Genomic DNA, 18,736 nt, shown 5'->3' on the forward strand with positions numbered 1-18,736 from the left:
GAAAAATAATTAGCTGTGGCGCCCAGTAATATCTAGTTACACCACTGCCAGCAGGCATTATGTATATAGGGGCTCACGGCATCCTGGACACCATATGCTAAAGGTTTGCACTCAGTACACTCAGTGCTACAACATGGGTATAATATTTTATATGAGATGCTGGGAACTAAATTAAATAATAATTTCAGATTTCTGACAAGCCCTCACATATCCAATTGTATTGAAAAGTGATTGCTACGCTGTCTCCCATAGACTCCATTTTTTCTAAATAATCCAATTTTTAAAAAATGATTTGCTTTTTCTTTGGGATAATAAAACAATACTTTGTACTTTGATCAAAACTAAGATATAATTAATCCTTATTGGAAGCAAGACCCGCCTATTGGGTTTATTTAATGTTTATATGATATTCTAGTAGACTTAAGATATAAAGATTCAAATTATGGAAAGATCCATTATCTGGAAAACCCCAGGGCTCGAGCATTCTGGATAACAGGTCCCATAACTATATATAATTTATTTGAAATTAAGCTGCAACAATTTATTGTAATACCATTTTGTATCATTTTGTAACATCAATCTGTATCATTAATTTATGATAACACGTTAAAGGGATACTACATAGTTTATGGTGATTGGTATGAGGGAGTGGACACGCCCAGGGGCGCTGGTATATTAACATGTGGTATTTTAATTGTAATTTAATCTTGATAAAGGCCCTACACACAAGCCAAAACACCGATTTTTAATATGCCAGAATGAAATTATTATTTTTAAATAGAGTCCCAGGAGTACGTATGTGACCCCAGCTGCAGCACCCGGGCAAAGAGATTAAGACCCGATGGAGTGCGAATCATTAGAGGACACATAAATAAATAAATAAATATATATATATATATATATATATATATATATATATATATACACACACACACACACACACACACACACACATATATACAGGGGTAGTGTTTCGTTTTATGCCTCTGTAATATGATTTATTTTCTTAAAAATTCTTGTAATACTGTAATATTGAATGAATCTGGTCTGGACCATCAAGAGGAAATAGAAAATACTGATGTATTTTTTTTATATATATCCCGGGCAGATTATTAGTGGGGTTAAATAATATTCTGACTGCTTTTTGTTATATCAGAAGTTCCATTTAATATTTTCATCCTTTTGCAGGTGCACCTTATTGGATAACTCCACCAACAAATATTGTATTGTCCCCAGGAGAGGATGGAAGTCTGATTTGCAGAGCAAGTGGCAATCCCACTCCTAGTATAACATGGCTAATTAATGGGGTTTCAATTGAATGTGAGTTTAACAAGTGTCATTAGATTTCTTAGAAAAAAATCTGATAAAAAATTTTGTTAATTATTTTGCTAGCTTTTGGATAATCCTGCTGTTTCGTATTCCTTTATCCTTTTAATTTTTTTTCAGGACCCTCATTCGCTAATCTTATTTAATCTAAATACCCCCTTCTACTTTTGGTTTGTAAGATCTTTTTGGCAGGACCCTTGTAAAATGTGACTGTCATTATTATTATTATGATTATTATTATTAATAACAAAAACAACAATAATAATGATTTGAAATACAGAAGTCATGCAGACTATATTCTAATGCTAGCCCCACTACCTATTTCATTATTTGAGGGGTGCTGGGTATTAAATATGAAAAAAAAAGCATTATAGATTTGTTTTGGCATTATTTATACTATATACTATGGTAGTTTTGCTTGGCCTAGTAAAGAGCAGATATGAAGCATGATGAAAGAAATGTATTGTGGAACTTGTACATTCTCACTGAAGATCATCCAAGGACGAGGATTTGTTATAGAGTGATTTTAGAGTCAATAGTTGTGAGTAAAATAGAGTTAATTATGAATGATATCCATGGGGATACTGAAATGATACTGAAAATAAATAAAATATAGTTAGATGATTACGGTTTTGTTGATTGTGCTTCAGGAATGAATCCATATGTAACATTCCTTTGCCTAGTAAATAAGTAAAAAAAATCTTTGCTTTCATTTCACAGTGGCTCCTACAGATGCAAGTAGAAAAGTAGATGGAGATACAATCATGTTTTCTAAGGTTCAAGATGGGGCTACTGCTGTATATCAGTGTAACGTCTCTAATATATATGGCTACTTGCTCGTGAATGCTTTTGTAAACGTTATTGGTAAGATCTCTTATTGTATTCTCTGTTTTTATTTGATAAAACAACATCGGTTTGCTCATTATATTGTTAATACACAGTTATTGGAATCATTTTACAACTATGTTGTTCAAGACAAATAATTCCATTTTACATAGATACGGTATTCTGAAGTTGTACACTCCTATTTACAGGGTTAATGCACCTGGATGCTGCCTAGCATCTATAATCCATCCAATAAATAGAATCAGGTTTACTCTGACCTTTAATAAATATGGGGTGGAATTGTATAAATGTCATCTTGGTCCTTTCAATATAGAGAACATTATTTTTCTTACATTAAAGATAAAATTAAACATTATACTCTTGAGACATCAGAAACAATGTTTGCTTATATATTTTTTCATAGTTTTTATTATTAATTGAATCATTTTTGTAGTGAAGAAATCAGAGATAGTTAAAAGAGCAAGGATATAGAGAAGAAGCCATTTATATAGAATTATAATTATGTACAACCTAGAGTCCATCAGGTTTCACTGAGCTATAACTATCTTCTCTGCTTTAAGACTAGAAATAAAAGCTACAACATGAGTTAAGGAATTATTTGGAATATGTACCATTATTTACTACCTATGACTATTTAATAAAAGGTTGTGTTTTTTGCTCTGGATTTCCCATCAATCACAGGGGCAGATTTATTATGTGGTGTAAAAAAACATTTGAATAATTCGACAGGCATCACCATGTAAAAATAATTAGTCAATTTACAGGACGTTACATGTACGGTAGTATGGTAAAACTGTGAGACTGGTACCCACCAAGATGTGATGGTTGGGCTGGATATACATATGATGATATTGTAATCATAATCAGATAATCATAATGTAAGCAAATTATAAAGGGTTAAAATGAATTGAGATGACTTCATAAACTAAGAATGAAACTCAAACAAGATTACAATCTAATAATGTTTATAATACAGGTATCTAATGAGTATATCCAATAATGATATTCACCAATAATGATATTCACCATTTTGATTTCTTCCTGGCCTTTACAGTTTTCATACACAATTTAAATGCTTTACAACGTTCATCAAAATCAAATGTGAAAAGGCTGTGATGTTCTGCTCATATCTATGCAACATGCTCTGAAATACTAATGTCTGCCTTGAATCTTACAGCTGAGCCTCCTCGAATTATGATGTTGAAACACGTCTATAAAGTGATTGCTAACAACGTAGCTTTGCTTCACTGTCCTTTTTTTGGCTCACCGAAGCCTGAAATTAAATGGTAGGACATCATATTTTGTTTTACATATTTAGTCATTAAATATTGCTTGCCTTCAGGGAGTTGGGTTATTTACTCTCATTCATGCAAATTGAGGCAAAACAACTTATATTTAGTGATGGGCGAATCTGTGGGTGAAAATAAATTCATAAAACGCATTGAAGTCAATGGGCGTCAAAATAATTTTGACACAAGCAACAATTTTTATAAGCACGACTATTTTGTCCAAATGCATTAAAGCCAATGGGCGTCCAAATAACTTTGAGGCGCAACAATTTTAATGTGCAGCAATGTTTTTTTTGTCTCAAAATGTAGCTGGCGTTTTCACTGCACCGCAAATTTATTCGCAGGCGTTGAAACTCGCAAAATTTGCATCAAATTCATGCCTGATGAATTTATTCACCCATCACTACATATATTGCATTTTTCTGAAAAGAACGACTTTTTACTGCATTTTGTCAAGTTTTACAAATACAATAAGACATTTTGTGTGTGTGTGTATATTCACACACAGTATTTCATATTGTATTTCTAAAACTTAACAAATTGGCCCATTTATGTTGCTGTGCTGTTATTCCTAAACTTCTGTACGGGTAATGGTTCCTGAGGATAGGTTTGCAAAGGAGTGACATTTAGGAGTAATCTGAGAAAGTAATAAAAAAGGAATCATAACACTAACGTTGTCTCTGTCCTTGGGCATATTGAAGTAGAAGGAAAGTTGTTTTATATGACAAACGTTAGGCACCCCGAAGTGATTATATTTACTTACCTGACACTCTGGCTCAGTGCTCCTGTCGGCAGAAAACTGCACCAACCCAGAGTTTTTCCAGCAAACACCTTGGAACAATCCTCTTCCTGCTTCTTCACTCTTTAAATTTCCCAGGGCAGATGCAGGCTCAGTAAAACGAAATAGCATAGCCACGAGCTGAAAGAAGAAGCAGGAAAAGGTGCTTGCTTGAGGCCAGTGCTGTTTTCTGCTGGTTGGAGCACTGGCCTAGAGTGTCGGGTAAGTAAATACATAAATAAACAAATAAATAACTTTTGGCTCCCCCAAGTATAAAACAACTTTCCTTCTCCTTTAAAGGTGTCCCAAAAATAAAAAGTATCTTAGAAAATGTAGGATATAGTTTGAGATTTCCTTTATTTTGACAAGCAATCCAACCAGTAAAAAGAGTCACATCCTCATGACCGCTGAGGTATACTGTTTCCACCATCATTTCATTCCAAGTCAGGCTAGTCATGCTATGCTGTTTTTTTGTGAAGGTTTAAAGGTGCTCATGGAAGTGTTTTGCATGGAAATGGATATGTCTTTCATGACAACGGAACTCTAGAAATACCTGTGGCACAAAAAGACAGCAGTGGAAATTACACTTGTATAGCAACTAATAGATTTGGAAGTGTCAAGGACATGATTGGACTTCAAATCAAAGGTAAATCTTAAACTAATTGTAGGGCTGAATACAAGTCATCACTGACAGTTATCAACTGTTGCTGCATTTTACATTTCAGATCCAACTATGATTATTAAACAACCAGAATACAGGGTGATTCACAGATATGGAAGCGCGCACTTTGAATGCAGGGTAAAGCATGATCCCACTTTAAAACCGGTGGTATTTTGGCTAAAGGATAACAGTGAGCTTCCAAATGATGAAAGGTATTATTGGTTTAATTGTTCTGTAACATTATTGTAAAGTACAGTGCACCTACAGTAACCAGTGTATTAGCTTAGCAATAGATCTGTCACTTGCTGGATATATATTCTGTTTATACTGTATATGCTTATATTTTATTTGCTCAGCAGGGAACACCAAAAGCCTGAAATCACTTTTCAATTGAAAACATAGACCCTAGGTGGGGTATTAAAGTCTGAATGCTAAAAATTTGAAAAATGATTTTTATTTACTATAAAATCCACATTTTTGTTGAAGAAAAAACATCAAATTTTTCATGATTTATTGTACCTCAAGGCTGCTAAAAATCAAAATCCAAAAATACTCCATCTTGAAGCTGTCTGGGTCCTGTAAAAGTCAATGGCAACAGTTTCAACCAAAAATCGAAAAAATTTGGGGGTTTGGAGCAATATCATGAAAGATTAGAGCTTTTCTGTGGGGTTTTCGCAAAAAAACCCCAAAAAACTTTTTTTCAAACCAATTTTATTGAGTTTTTTTCAATGATAAATAAGGTCAAATCATGGATTCTAGTTTGGTCAGACTTTTTCTTACTTAAAAAATCTGGAAAAATCTAATTCTGATAAATAACCCCCTAGGCTTGCAAAGACAATGCTTGCACTAGTACTTTCACGCTATTACCCAATCACTTGATATTTTTATTTAAAAGTACTTTTCAATTTCAGATTTAAAGTGACCAAGGGCCATTTAACCATCAAGAATGTAACAGAGAAGGATGAAGGAACATACACTTGTGTGGCAAACACTGATTTGGACACTGTCTCAGCCAGTGCAGTGCTTACTGTGGTTGGTAAGTAACCCATCAACTTGTTTATTGGCTCTTGGTATAGTCCTAGAATACATGAGGATGTGTTTTTATCCAGTTCAATTCAAAATCGAATATATAATTTTATACTTTATAAAATATATCTGAGACTCTACTATATATATATATATATATATATATATACAGTATATATATATATATATATATATATATATATATATATATATATATATATATATATATATATCTCTACAATTTCTGCTTTTGTACAGTAGCACATCTGTATTGTAATGACCTCATGTGATTCACACACTCCAAGATTCTAATGGGGTAATGTAATAGTAAGTCCAAAGTTTGTCAACATGTAGTAGTGCATATAACCAATCCAATGTATATTTTCAAACAAATGACCACTAATTGCTATGGCTCACTAGACAAGTAGCAAAATGTAGACAGATAATTGCATTACCCTCTAGGATTTATTTCTAAAAAAAATGCCTTTTCTTGGTTGTATGTAGTGTGCTTAATATATGCAAGGGATGTATATGCAAGGGATGATTTGAGATCAGGAATATTTTTTCAGCTATTAGAAAAAATATATTCATAGTAGTATAAAACAGTATTTAAAAATGCTTTTAAGGAAAAAATAATCTAGTTGCTGTATGGCTGGTCTTGAGATGAAAGAACTTCATTTATTTACAGTATATGAGATGGGGGCCTTTGTGTCTTCTCCAGAATCCCTTCTGCTTTGCATACAAATGATGAAAGAGGCTCCCCCCTCAATATGTTTTTCACGTGAATCCACTAGGTAGAGACAAGCTCATCACCTTTGAGCTTGTGCATCACCATCTTCCTTTACCTCACCATTAAAATTATAAGAGCAACACTTTGACTACTGAAAGCAGATTCCGAGGAACAAAGTATTTCCTATTTAGGCTAGACTAGATAATACAGGTATAGAATCTATTATTTGGAATATTTGAGACCTGAAGATTTCTGGATAAGCAATCATTCTTTTAAAGGATCTGTAATTTGAAGCTTCATTTTCACATTATGGGGCACATTTATTAAAGGTCAATTTTTTCTGGTCTGGCTTTTTGTCTTGGCTTTTTGGGATTTATTATACAACAAAACTGTGACAAATTACAATCCGCTTTTTTTGTTCTAATTTTTTTTTTAGTAATTTAAGGCCATTCGTGGTTGGGAGTTTGGTTGATTTTTTTTTTAAATAAAAATGAGAAAAAAAAAGTTTTATTAAATACCCCCTAAATAAACCCAGTAGAACGGCTTTGCCATCAATATGGATTCAAGCAGCTTAGATTATATCAAGTACAGTATATATAAATAAATAGTTATATTATTACAAAGGAAAAAGGAGACCACTTTGAAAAATGTTTATTATTTTCTTAAAATGGACTCTATGGGAGATGTATTTCCCATACTTTGGACCTTTATGGATAACAGTTTTCTAGATAAGGGATCCCATATCTGTACCATAGAAACTATGGGGGCAATGTGATCATTGCAAAGGTGTTGTAATCAGAATGCAAACAACTTGGGAATAAGAAGATGTGCTTAAACTTTAAGTCTGTGTTGTTTTAATGCCAGAGATCTTAATTACTGATAAGTTATATTTTACGGATGTATTCATTTTTTTCCCCTTGTCCATATTCAATTGAAGTTTTTGAATTATCTTACTGCTTGGTCAGGGTGGTTTTTAAAAAAATCGGTGACATCAAAGTTAGGGCAAAAACAGCTTTTTCCGATATTTAATTATCTTGGAAAAATCTTTCTATTGCTTTTATTGTAATGATGAAGTTGATAAAGTCAAGCCCTACAAAATTGTGGCAACTAATATGTTTATGTTAATATCCCTTGCAGAAGCTACTCCAACTCCAGCTATTTTGTACGGTAAAAATAATCAATCCATTTAGTTGTGCCTGCATAATTCGTCATCATTTTCATTATTTCTACATTTTATTACCAAGACTTGTTGCATGTTTTGTTTTTGTTGTTGTTTCATATTTCTATATTACATAAATATATTTACATATATATTTAAATATTTTTTGGCATACAGTTGCTTTAATTAGATTTTTTTTGGGATATTGTGTAATGTGTTTAGTGTCTTCTATATTGTTGCACATAACAACCTTGTCTATACTCTACATATGTTCTAAAGTCTGTATATTTTGAACATGTTTTTAACAGAGCCAGAAAACAACAGATCTGGTTTCTTCCTAGTGAATTTTATATTACATGACTTAAATCTTCTAGACTTGTCATATGGCAAAAAACATGACAAGCCCCATTTTAAAATTACATGGATTTGGAACTCAAAACACTGTTGAGTTTCAAACTCTCTCTGGAAAAAACATACACACAAGAACATGTTTTGTTTTATGGACAAGTAGCCGTTAACCAACTCTACATAATGATGTGTAGTGCAAGTTTATCAGCCGGAATGGTGTAAAGGTCACCGCTATTGGTCTCTGACGAAGGGGAAATAAATTCTCTGGAGTTATGATTAACACTTCACTATTTGGCAGTATTTTAAATTTCATTCTAGTGTCTTACTTTGTTACAATTTAGAGGAAGCTCTTTTTCTATTTCAGCATGATAATGCCACTGTGGGATGAACTGAAAAGTCGGCTGTGAGCCAGGCCTGAATACCCAGCATCACTCCCTAATTTCAATAATTTCCTTGTGGCTGAAGGGGAAAGGATGTGTTGGGGCCATATAGTGTATGCTGCCCTACAATCCCCTTCATGCACACATACTGTATAAATCTTATTTTTATCTTTGCTGTGCACCAAAATGGGCATAGTAACTTTAAACAAATCCAGAAAGAATTGAACCTGACTCTCCTCTGGAGGCTCAGATGTCCACACAAATGTGATCTGTGCATTGACTGTTCTTGTCATGAATAAGGCATACCTCCAATTGCGAAATATCTGATCTGTTGTTCCCTATTCACTAAAAAAAGAGAGCAAAAGCATGGTGGTTCCAGCACAATGGTCCTAAGCTTGATTCAGGATTTGTTCTTTCTAGCCTTAGTGATTTTGATTGTAAGCTCCACTGGGGCATGAAGTAATGTGAATTCTGCAGTGAATTTCTGTAAGCACTATATAGATAGTAGCTTGACAAAGAATTAACTTGAAACACAACACCTTCTATTTTGGGCCACCACAACCAAGTCATGATTTAAAGCTGAACTTCATGGCTTGTACAGTACATTTAAAAATACAAAACATATAGCACTCCTAGCCATATTAATTTTTAGACTTTATTTCTCAATTTAGAAGTAATTTGCTCACATTCTGAACTTTTAGTACCAATGTAAATACTCACTTTAAGAACAGAGAAGGATCTGTAATATATGGTTTATGCTAATTAAGGAGCAAATTTACTTAAGGTCGAATATCGAGGGTTAATTAACCCTCGATATTCGATTGTCAAAGTTAAATCCTTTGACTTTGAATGATTTATCGCTATTTGTTCAAATGAACGATGAACTCCTTCACTTGAGCTAAGTAATGGGCCCCTTAGTGTTTTATTTTACCAGGCAGCCAGATGTCTTAGCATAGAAAAACCAAAAGAACATTTTATAAGACATATAGTGTGTCCTTGTTATCTCAATTTACAGATGTGGAATGACTTATGAGGCATTCCCTGCTAATGTGTTAGGTGGCAATGAGGATATGCTAAAGTAATTCCTTGGGCAGGACAGTTTTCGCATTTTGCTTGCACCTAATCCTAAAGCTGTGATTTCTAACCCTTTCTATGGTCAGAGTATCTACAGTACAACCCATATTTCAATAAAATGACAATGTTGTGCATAGAAAGTAGTAGAGGCCTTGAGCAAGTTAAACAAGTCTGTCCTAAGGTATAATGCCATTCCACACAAATATGAAGAGCTTCTACCTGTAGAAAACCCTTTTTGCTGGGTAGGGTGCTTAACAGTGAAAGGACCATCCGCCTGTGATCCAAAACATATGTAGCAAACCAGGTACCTGGTTTGCTGAGGTATAATGCCAGACTTGCACCCTAGTACATAATCCTGCTGTAGAAGCAGGAAGTTGTTTCTAAGTTAGGTTGAATACAAGTTTGGCAACCAAATCTCAATAAGATATAACCTACAGGCAGGGTCTGAATGGGGGGCCTAAGGCCCACCAGGACTGCTGCCTCTGCCCCCACTCCGCCACACACTGTATTTTTGCCACACACTTCAGAAGTGCAGGGTGCAGATCTGGACCGGGTTTTTTCCTGGTGTCCCACCGGCCCAGTCCAACCCAGCCTACAGGAGGCAAAACAGAGACAGAAATCCATCACCATTGCCTCCTGTGCCCCTTAATAAATGACTATTGTGTATTACAAAATGAGTGCTTACAATATCTTTCTAGAATCTAGTAAATATATGTGCGTTATGATGAAGCATCTAAAATGTGCCACCTCACATTGATGTTAAAAAATCTAGTTACCAAGAAATTGTTCTAATCCATGTGTCTAACTTCAAAACATTAATTCAACAAGGCAAACAGAATTTTGGATAGCAATAAGCAATTTATCCCTTAGGATTAAGGCACAAAGAACAAAACAAAGAACAAAACTTTTTGTCTCTGAATTTTCCAAAGATGTCTTAACTCATGAAACCTAATGTAAATTGTTGGCCTTGCATTCAGTACAACCTTTAGCAGGATCAAGTTAAGTGCAATTCCTTTTATTAACTTTAGTGTTAAGTTCCTTCAGAGATCCCACTGCTGTTATTTTTTATTTAATTCAAGCTGCATGTGAATTGATTTACTTTCTTCCCATGCATGAAATAGTAGATATGCTTCACAGATTTCTTTCTGCTCTTGGCACTAATCTGTTTCAAAGAGAACTTACTTTATGCCTTACTTACAGATCGCCCAGATCATCCTTTTGATTTGGAACTGACTGATCATCGTGACAGAAGTGTGCAGCTCTCCTGGGTCCCTGGAGATGATAACAGCAGCCCCATTACCAGTAAGTCACATTAATTGCTTCCATATAGATTTGTCAGTTAATAATGCTGCTCAAGCAGAATTTTGCACTGAAATCCATTTTTTAAAAGAGCAAACAGATTTTTTTATATTTACTTTTGAAATTTGACATGATGCTAGACATATTGCCAGTTTCCCAGGTGCCCTCAAGTCATGTGACTTATGCTCTGATAAATTTTAGTCACTCTTTACTGCTACACTGCAAGTTGGAGTGATAACACCCCCTCCCTTCCCTCCCCAGCAGCCCATCAGCAGCCTATCAACAGAATAATGGGTAGCTAACCAGATAGCAGCTACTTTAAAGCTCTGCTAAAGGATTTGTTTACATTGTTAAAGGTGCTTCCCTGCTTTTTCCTGCTTGGGTGCTGTTCTCATGTCTGCCAGGGCTAGGGAGCATGATTTAGGACATGGTGAAATACAAAGTGCTGGCTCCTTCTCAAAGCTCAGAATTAGGCACAAAGCACTGAGATGGCTGCCTCCACACCAAAATTACAACTAAAAAAATACATTTGTTGGTTCAAGACTAACATTTTAAATGGTAGAGTGAATTATTTGCAATGTAAACAGTGTAATTTAGAAATAAAAAAAAAAACATAAAAATCATGGCAGAATCCCTTTAAGTAGTGTTATTGTATGTTTAAGCATGGTATATACAGTAAATATACAAACCTTTATAAATAATCCAGTTAGTTCTTAGCAATATTTCAGTGCCTGCAATGCATTGTGTCAACTCTCTTTTATACACTACATCAAAGCTTTTTAAATACACCAAATTTCACCAAATTACACTTCCAAATTTATTTACACCAACTTTGTTACTGTTTTGGGATAAATTATTGCCGTATGAGTTCTCAACCACTAAAATATGTGCTGATATTTTGCTTAGATTTCATCATTGAGTATGAAGATTCAATGCACGACCCAGGGACATGGCACTTCCAGACTAAAGTCAGCGATACTCAAACCACAGCTACACTGAGTCTCTCTCCGTTTGTCAACTATTCTTTCCGAGTCATTGCTGTCAATGAAATTGGAAGAAGTGAGCCCAGTGAAGCATCAGAACAATATATAACAAAACCAGCAGGTTAGTGAATGATTGAACATTTTTCAGAGTGGATCTAGATCTCAAATATAGCTTGTAACTATAAGAATGGTAGCCACACTCACAGGACTTATGGTGAACAAAAGATGCTTTATTGCAGGAGAAGAAAATCTAAACACTGTAAGGCAGGCTTTTGCTAAGACAACTCCCACAGTCTACTGTACAATAAAAATGTAAAAGAATGCCAGGAGGTTCTAGCAGTAAAACAAAGGAGTAACAGTTTATTTGTCAGAGAAAAATGATCCACAGGGTTACTTACAAGCAATGAGGCATATGCAGAATAACATCAGGAGGCTAAGGCAGGTGGATGAGACAGCTGAGAATGTGACTCCCCTGCAGATGTAGTCAAGGTAGTAAGAGAGACCTTCAGGCAGATATACCTTACGAGTGGTGCAGATCCCACCCAGTGGAGTGGTCAAGGAGAACAATCTAAGCCTGACACCCTATACACTGTGGTCCCTTCACTATAGGCAAATCTAGCAGCATAGGGAAACTACTCCCTGCTACAATCCTTGATGGAGCACAAAGCTGCTCTTCCTCTCTTTCCTCACTATCTTACTCTCCTAGAGAGTACTATAGCAGATCTAATACTGTCTCTATCTGGCCTCGTTCATATGGTCACTGCTCCCAGACCTAAACACTATAGAAACTGGTCCCTCTAGGGCAAAAGGGCTTTACTGGGCCTTGGTGTACCCAGGCTCCCTAGAAACATACAGATGGTTAGGACACCAGGAGCCAAAGAGGAAGACCCACTCCTTTCCAAGCACTATATTAAAGTTGGGCAGGAAGTGGTCATAACATCTCTTGGCCAATCACTGAGAAATGTAAATGTTAAACTAGATACATTGGGCCCCTGCCCAGCAACTAGGGAAATTATTTAAAGCCATAGGGGCATATCAACCCTATGAGTCCCTACATATAAATATATCTTGTGTCTTAGTGACAGGTGGTGTGTTTCAGTTTTAAATGGGAGAGGCCTTGGATTGCATGGTTGCATGGATTCCATTTTCTGTGCTCTGGTTAATATATTACAGTATGATCATGTGTCTAGAAGTCTAGTGTTACCAATCCAGGCAACGCAATATAGACAACTGTCTGTATGAGCTGAGTCATATTTTTCTGTTTCTGTATTTACTGTGCCTGAATATTTACAACCTAAATGAAGAAAACTGATAAGGAACAGGGCAGTTTTTATGCAGCATGCATACCATTTATGTATGTGTAGGATGCAAACTTCCAAAAAGAATAGAATTGTCAGGCTTTTAGAGGAATCTGTCACATTTATGCTTACAGTTTATATAGCACAAGTATATGACTATTTGTAATAATACTTAGTTGTTTATGTTTAATTATATTAGTTTGTGTTTATATGACCACGTGTTGAAGCACCAAGAGAGGGTTCTTGGTCGATGATACCCAACGGTGTTGTTCAGAAACCAAATTGAACTCATATACTTATTAGCCAAACACGATGTAACATGCTTATGGTTTGTTTTATCTATAACAGTGGCCACTATTTTCTTCTTAAGTGTTTGTATTCACTTTTTACTTTACTTTACTTTAGTATATGTTTATATTGATGTTTTTTCTCTATTTGATGGGAATGATTGTACCTCTTTCAATATATAGATGGTTTAGGCGTTTTTTAAAGTAGGTCTTGGTTTTCTTTTTTGAGCTAACGTTTATGTAGAATGCTGGGCCAAATAAATAACTTCTTAAGAGGAAATAGCAGAAATTAAAACAAATTAATGTTTAAGCAGTTAATGTTTTCCCTGAATATCTGGAGATGGTCAGTACTGGGCCCAAAGGTTCCCCTTTTTTGTTTATCTAAGGGGCTGTGCTGATCTTATTGGAGCATTTGGACTTTTATAGGTTTTCAGATTTTTTTTCTCCACTAGAAATTGTCCAAAAGAAAAGCAAATTTTTTGAGGTATTCATATTTTTTACCACATTGTTCAGTGTTTTTTTTTTGTATGTTTTTTTAATCAGAGCTTTTAATATATTCAGTGACAGTCATGGTTTTAGAGTTTGTGAATTTAGTCATTGTTTCAAAAACCTCTAAAGCAACTAAAAATTCAACCTTTACATTGAAAGGTGTAAAGATTATTAACACATTGGCAAAATGGGGGCTCATATGTATAAAGGTATTTTGTCATCAGTTGAGGAATAATTGGACATTTATTAAAGTCTGGCTGGTTATTAACTGAATTATGCAATAGAATAGAGGCGAGCACAGCAACATTTCAATAGGGAATTACATCCCTTCCATTAAAATATTGTATTGTAAGTTATACTGTGCAAAAAGTGTGTGACATGCAGAACTCACGGTTATGGCTCATCTTAGCAGAACACATTTTGCATTCTCATGAAATTATAGACTGCGATATTCCATGAGTTAATTCCTATAAACTTTCATAACATTGAAATATATATATTTGCAGAACCTGATAAAAATCCGTCTGGTATAAAAGGAGTTGGTACTGAACCAGATAACTTGGTTATCGCCTGGGACGTAAGTATATACATTTGCTGTTGATCAAAGTAAGATTTTGTTACATTATTGCTTGTTTGATAATGCTAGCATGTGTGACTAACTTCATATATCTGATCAGCCTTGTTTAATTTGCATGCCAGCAGCTAGTAACCATAGGCTATTTCCCATTGTTTATGTAATGACATGAGATTGTAGACCTGAATTGTCAAGAAGTATCAGAAGTCTTTGTCATGTTGTGGGATAATTCTTTCTGTGTGGTTTGTTTTTTTTATAGCCTATAAAAGGATTTGACTCCAATGGACCTGGGCTGCAGTATAAAGTCAGTTGGAGACAGAAACATTTTGATGATGAATGGACTTCTATTATTGTTGCAAATGTATCAAAGTATATTGTATCTGGAACGCCAACATTTGAACCATATGAAATAAAGGTCCAAGCGCTGAATGACATAGGCTATGCCCCTGATCCATCAGTAATCATTGGATATTCGGGAGAAGACTGTAAGATATTTTGCTCAATCCCTTTCACTTAGATATGTACAAATATGATTTACATGACTAATAGTTATTTGTCTCATTTAGTACCCATGACTGCTCCGAGCAATGTTGAGGTGGAAGTGATTAACAATACACTGGTAAAAGTTCAGTGGGAATCTGTTTCTTCTACATCAATCCGAGGCCATCTTCAAGGTTACAGGGTGAGGAAATTATTCATATTTCCAAATAAAATCTATATTTAAAAATGTGGTAATTTCTATGAAAAAAATATTTTATCATTGGAATTGCTGATATTACTGAATATTATTACTGAATATTACTGAATTACAGGGGATTCAAATGCAATGGATTGATATATTCTAATCTTTTTAGTTGCTTTTCATTAATTATTTTGTGGATGTTGAATTGTTACCTTTCTTAAGATGGCCATAGATCGTTCAAATTCTCAAATGATCGGACTTCCCCATCTCCCGACCTGCCACTAACCAACCATTCATATCAAATAAAGTAGTTAAAGAACTGATCAGCCGATGTTCTGCCCATGACAGCAATCGTACGAAAATCGTACATATCCTTGATTCGTATGATCTGATCTTTGCGTCTATGGCCAGCTTTATTTTGCATGTTTGCAGCCTGCAACTGTTTTCTGGTTGTTTAGGTCACTGACCAAGGCAACCAAAAACCAGTCATTACTGTTATTCATTGTTTATCTTTCTTTTCTATTACTCTCCTATTGATCTTAAATATGACTTTAAAACTAATCTTTAAAACTAAAGATCGAAATTGTGGTCAGTGCCAAAAGACTTTTGCAGACAGGTAAAATTGACAGCTGTAACATCCTTTGCATTTTGAAATCCTCTAAATTATTTGAAAACTGAATTGACTGGCATTTTGACCATTTTCGAAAAAAAAATGTTCTGGCACTGGTAATGTTCTGTACTTGATAGTCTAATACAGAGGACCAAAACATCAGTAGAATAAATGTTTTTCATCCCAATTTAAAAGCTTTGGGCCAATTAGTTTTTTTTTTTGCAGGTCTATTACTGGAAAGCTGAAAACCAAACAAAGAGAAACAAAAGGCATATGGAAAAACGAATGCTAACATTTCATGGAAACAAGACACATGGAAGGCTCCCAGGACTGGAACCCTTTACATCTTATATTGTCAATGTTAGAGTTTTCAATGGTAAAGGTGAAGGTCCTCCCAGCACTGACAAATATTTTGAAACACCAGAAGGAGGTAAGGAGTAGTTCGAGACACAGGATGGATATTGTTCTTTAATGTACCTCACAGAACAGTTTACTCAGATATCGTAAAAAGTCGAGCCCTTTTTAAAAACATTCTGTTCTACATAAAAGGTTATTTTTCTGCTGCTAAATCAGCAGGTTACTTGAAGAACAAAAATGTACTGTTTTCACAAGTTGTTCTTGTAAAGGTGCCTCTTAATCAATAGATACATTTGCCATAGTTTTTTTTTTTTGTGTCATGAGCTTTTGCAATTTTTAAGAAAATGGCAGAAAAAAAACCTCAGATTTTTTTTTTTGTTTTATTTTTTTAATTCAATATCTTGAAATCTAATATCTACTATTTAAAGTCCCTAGTGCTCCATTGAAGCTGGATGTTGTTGAAAGAACTATTGATTCTTTAACTCTTATGTGGAAACCACCTGCTCATCCAAATGGGGTCCTAACCCAATATACGCTGATATTTCAATCAAGTAAGTCTACAAACCAATGTGGTATATTTATTATTTGCAATTATACAGATGAAGATGAATATTGGTCAATGGGCATTTTGACATGCAACAATTTTTCAAACCGTGTGATATTTTTTAAACCACACAATTTTTTTTTTACTATACATTATAGTATCATTTTTTCTGTTTTTCTGGGAGAAACTTAAAATATTTCACTCATCTCTATAAATAATACATTAAATGTGTGATTTGTTTCAGAATAACAAATCTGAAATGTTTTGTGACTCAGAAGTAAATTCATGACGTTACAAATGTATTTACTTTAATTACTTTAATTTGTGATTTACAAAATTGTGATTTACACATATGATTTCTTTTGGCATTGCAAACAAATCTGTTTTTTGTTTTTTTAAGCTTTGATAAGCTCAAGCAATAAAATATGCAAATAATTTTTAAAGTAATTGAAAATTCTAACCAACTTTCCGATTTTTATTATTCCCTAATAGAAGCTTAATTTCCAGAATAGGGGTCAACAGAATTTAATGACAATTAAGGTGGTGAAAGCTACAGAGGAGTCACTTTAAAATAGTATTATTTAGTTAGTACTATTAATTAATAGTAGTAGTTTGCAACCCTATTTTTAATGAGAAAACATGATAGTGAAAAATCTTACAGGGGATAATGCATAAAAGTTGAGTAAACTGAAACTGGAATAAGAACTATTGATTGAATTAACTTTTGTGAATACGGCTGTTTTGTATACTTGGAGTCATTCAAGAATTGTAGTGAATTTGAAGTATCAACTTTCTCTGTACAAATCTGGAGGACTACTTAAAGGAGAAGGAAACCTAGTCGGCGCAAAAACCCTCCCCCCCCCCCGTGTGTTGCCCACACTCCCTCCTCCCTCCTGGCCTACCGGTCCCACTGGGCAAATGCCCCTAACTTGTTACTTACCCTTCTGCGCAGGTCCAGTCTACGGAGTTCACCGACGCCATCTTCTTCCACGCGCATGTGCAGTAGGAGCATTTCGCCGGTACAATCTACTGCGCATGCGCCAAAAGTCATGAAGTGAAATCGGAAAACTTCGTGACTTTTGGCGCATGCGCAATAGATCCGTACCGGCGAAATGCTCCTACTGCGCATGCGCCAAAACGCTGGTCAAAGCAGGAAGAAGATTGCGTGGAAGAAGATGGTGCCTGTGAACTCCGTGGACTGGACCTGCGCAGAAGGGTAAGTAACAAGTTAGGGGCATTTGCCCAGCGGGACAGGTAGGCCAAAGGGGAGGAGGGAGGATGGGCAACACACGGGAGGGGGGAGGGTTTTTGCGCCGACTGGGTTTCCTGAGTTAGTTTAGTGATTTAGTAGTTATTAATGTCATTTTGCTGGAGCTAATAACTTCATAGTCATTGCAAAACTGATTTCCTCCAAAATTTTTAAGAAAAAAAAAACATTTTGGCATATGGTGGCATAAATAGAAAAAGTTGGCATTCAGATGATTCAAAATAATTTTTTGATGATTTTCTGGGTGTAAATGAATATTTCACACCAAATTAATGGCAAATGCTTTTTAACACTACTTTTGTGAATCCCCCCAATGACAAAAGAGTCTTTAGGAAAGTAACTTCTCCAAACAACTGTCTTGAATTGCCATACCCTCTATGTTACCATGGTTTAATGCAGTCTTTATCTTATATCTGTAAATTGTTAGATAGGTGCTAATGCTAATGAATTGACACTGATTTTTTTTTTTGTAGTCAATGCCACACATGAGCTAAGCCCTCCAGTTGAGATGACTATTCCCACAAACGAAACAAGTCTAGTGTTAAAGAATTTAAACCAAAGCACACGCTACAAGTTTTACTTGTATGCACATACTGTGGTGGGTCCAGGAATCCAGATAACTCAAGAAGCAATTACTGCTTTGGATCAGGGTAAGATGATATTTTGTAAATACTCATCACATGTGTTCCTTAAAGTCTGACAAATATTGGTTGTGTACAGCAGGCATAT

The 18,736-nt window shown here is 35.0% G+C and overlaps 1 protein-coding gene across 21 annotated transcripts in view; it reads left to right on the forward strand.

The window, feature by feature from the left end:
• The window catches only part of nrcam.S (neuronal cell adhesion molecule S homeolog), a 132,659-nt gene that overhangs the window by 94,858 nt on the left and 19,065 nt on the right, over nucleotides 1-18,736 (forward strand). For 16 of the 21 annotated variants that reach the window (XM_041588556.1, XM_041588563.1, XM_041588559.1 and 13 more), the window contains 15 exons: nucleotides 1,189-1,320; nucleotides 2,047-2,190; nucleotides 3,350-3,458; nucleotides 4,719-4,885; nucleotides 4,965-5,112; nucleotides 5,812-5,936; nucleotides 7,794-7,823; nucleotides 10,818-10,919; nucleotides 11,823-12,020; nucleotides 14,480-14,550; nucleotides 14,807-15,032; nucleotides 15,114-15,229; nucleotides 16,065-16,269; nucleotides 16,625-16,747; nucleotides 18,481-18,657. In XM_041588556.1, coding sequence (XP_041444490.1) covers nucleotides 1,189-1,320; nucleotides 2,047-2,190; nucleotides 3,350-3,458; nucleotides 4,719-4,885; nucleotides 4,965-5,112; nucleotides 5,812-5,936; nucleotides 7,794-7,823; nucleotides 10,818-10,919; nucleotides 11,823-12,020; nucleotides 14,480-14,550; nucleotides 14,807-15,032; nucleotides 15,114-15,229; nucleotides 16,065-16,269; nucleotides 16,625-16,747; nucleotides 18,481-18,657 — 2,073 coding nt within the window. The remainder of the gene's footprint in view (nucleotides 1-1,188; nucleotides 1,321-2,046; nucleotides 2,191-3,349; nucleotides 3,459-4,718; nucleotides 4,886-4,964; nucleotides 5,113-5,811; nucleotides 5,937-7,793; nucleotides 7,824-10,817; nucleotides 10,920-11,822; nucleotides 12,021-14,479; nucleotides 14,551-14,806; nucleotides 15,033-15,113; nucleotides 15,230-16,064; nucleotides 16,270-16,624; nucleotides 16,748-18,480; nucleotides 18,658-18,736) is intronic. The other 5 variants (XM_041588560.1, XM_041588571.1, XM_041588566.1 and 2 more) reach the window with 1 other exon arrangement.

Source organism: Xenopus laevis, chromosome 3S (genome assembly GCF_017654675.1).
Source record: "Xenopus laevis strain J_2021 chromosome 3S, Xenopus_laevis_v10.1, whole genome shotgun sequence".
In the NCBI taxonomy this organism is placed as follows: domain Eukaryota; kingdom Metazoa; phylum Chordata; class Amphibia; order Anura; family Pipidae; genus Xenopus; species Xenopus laevis.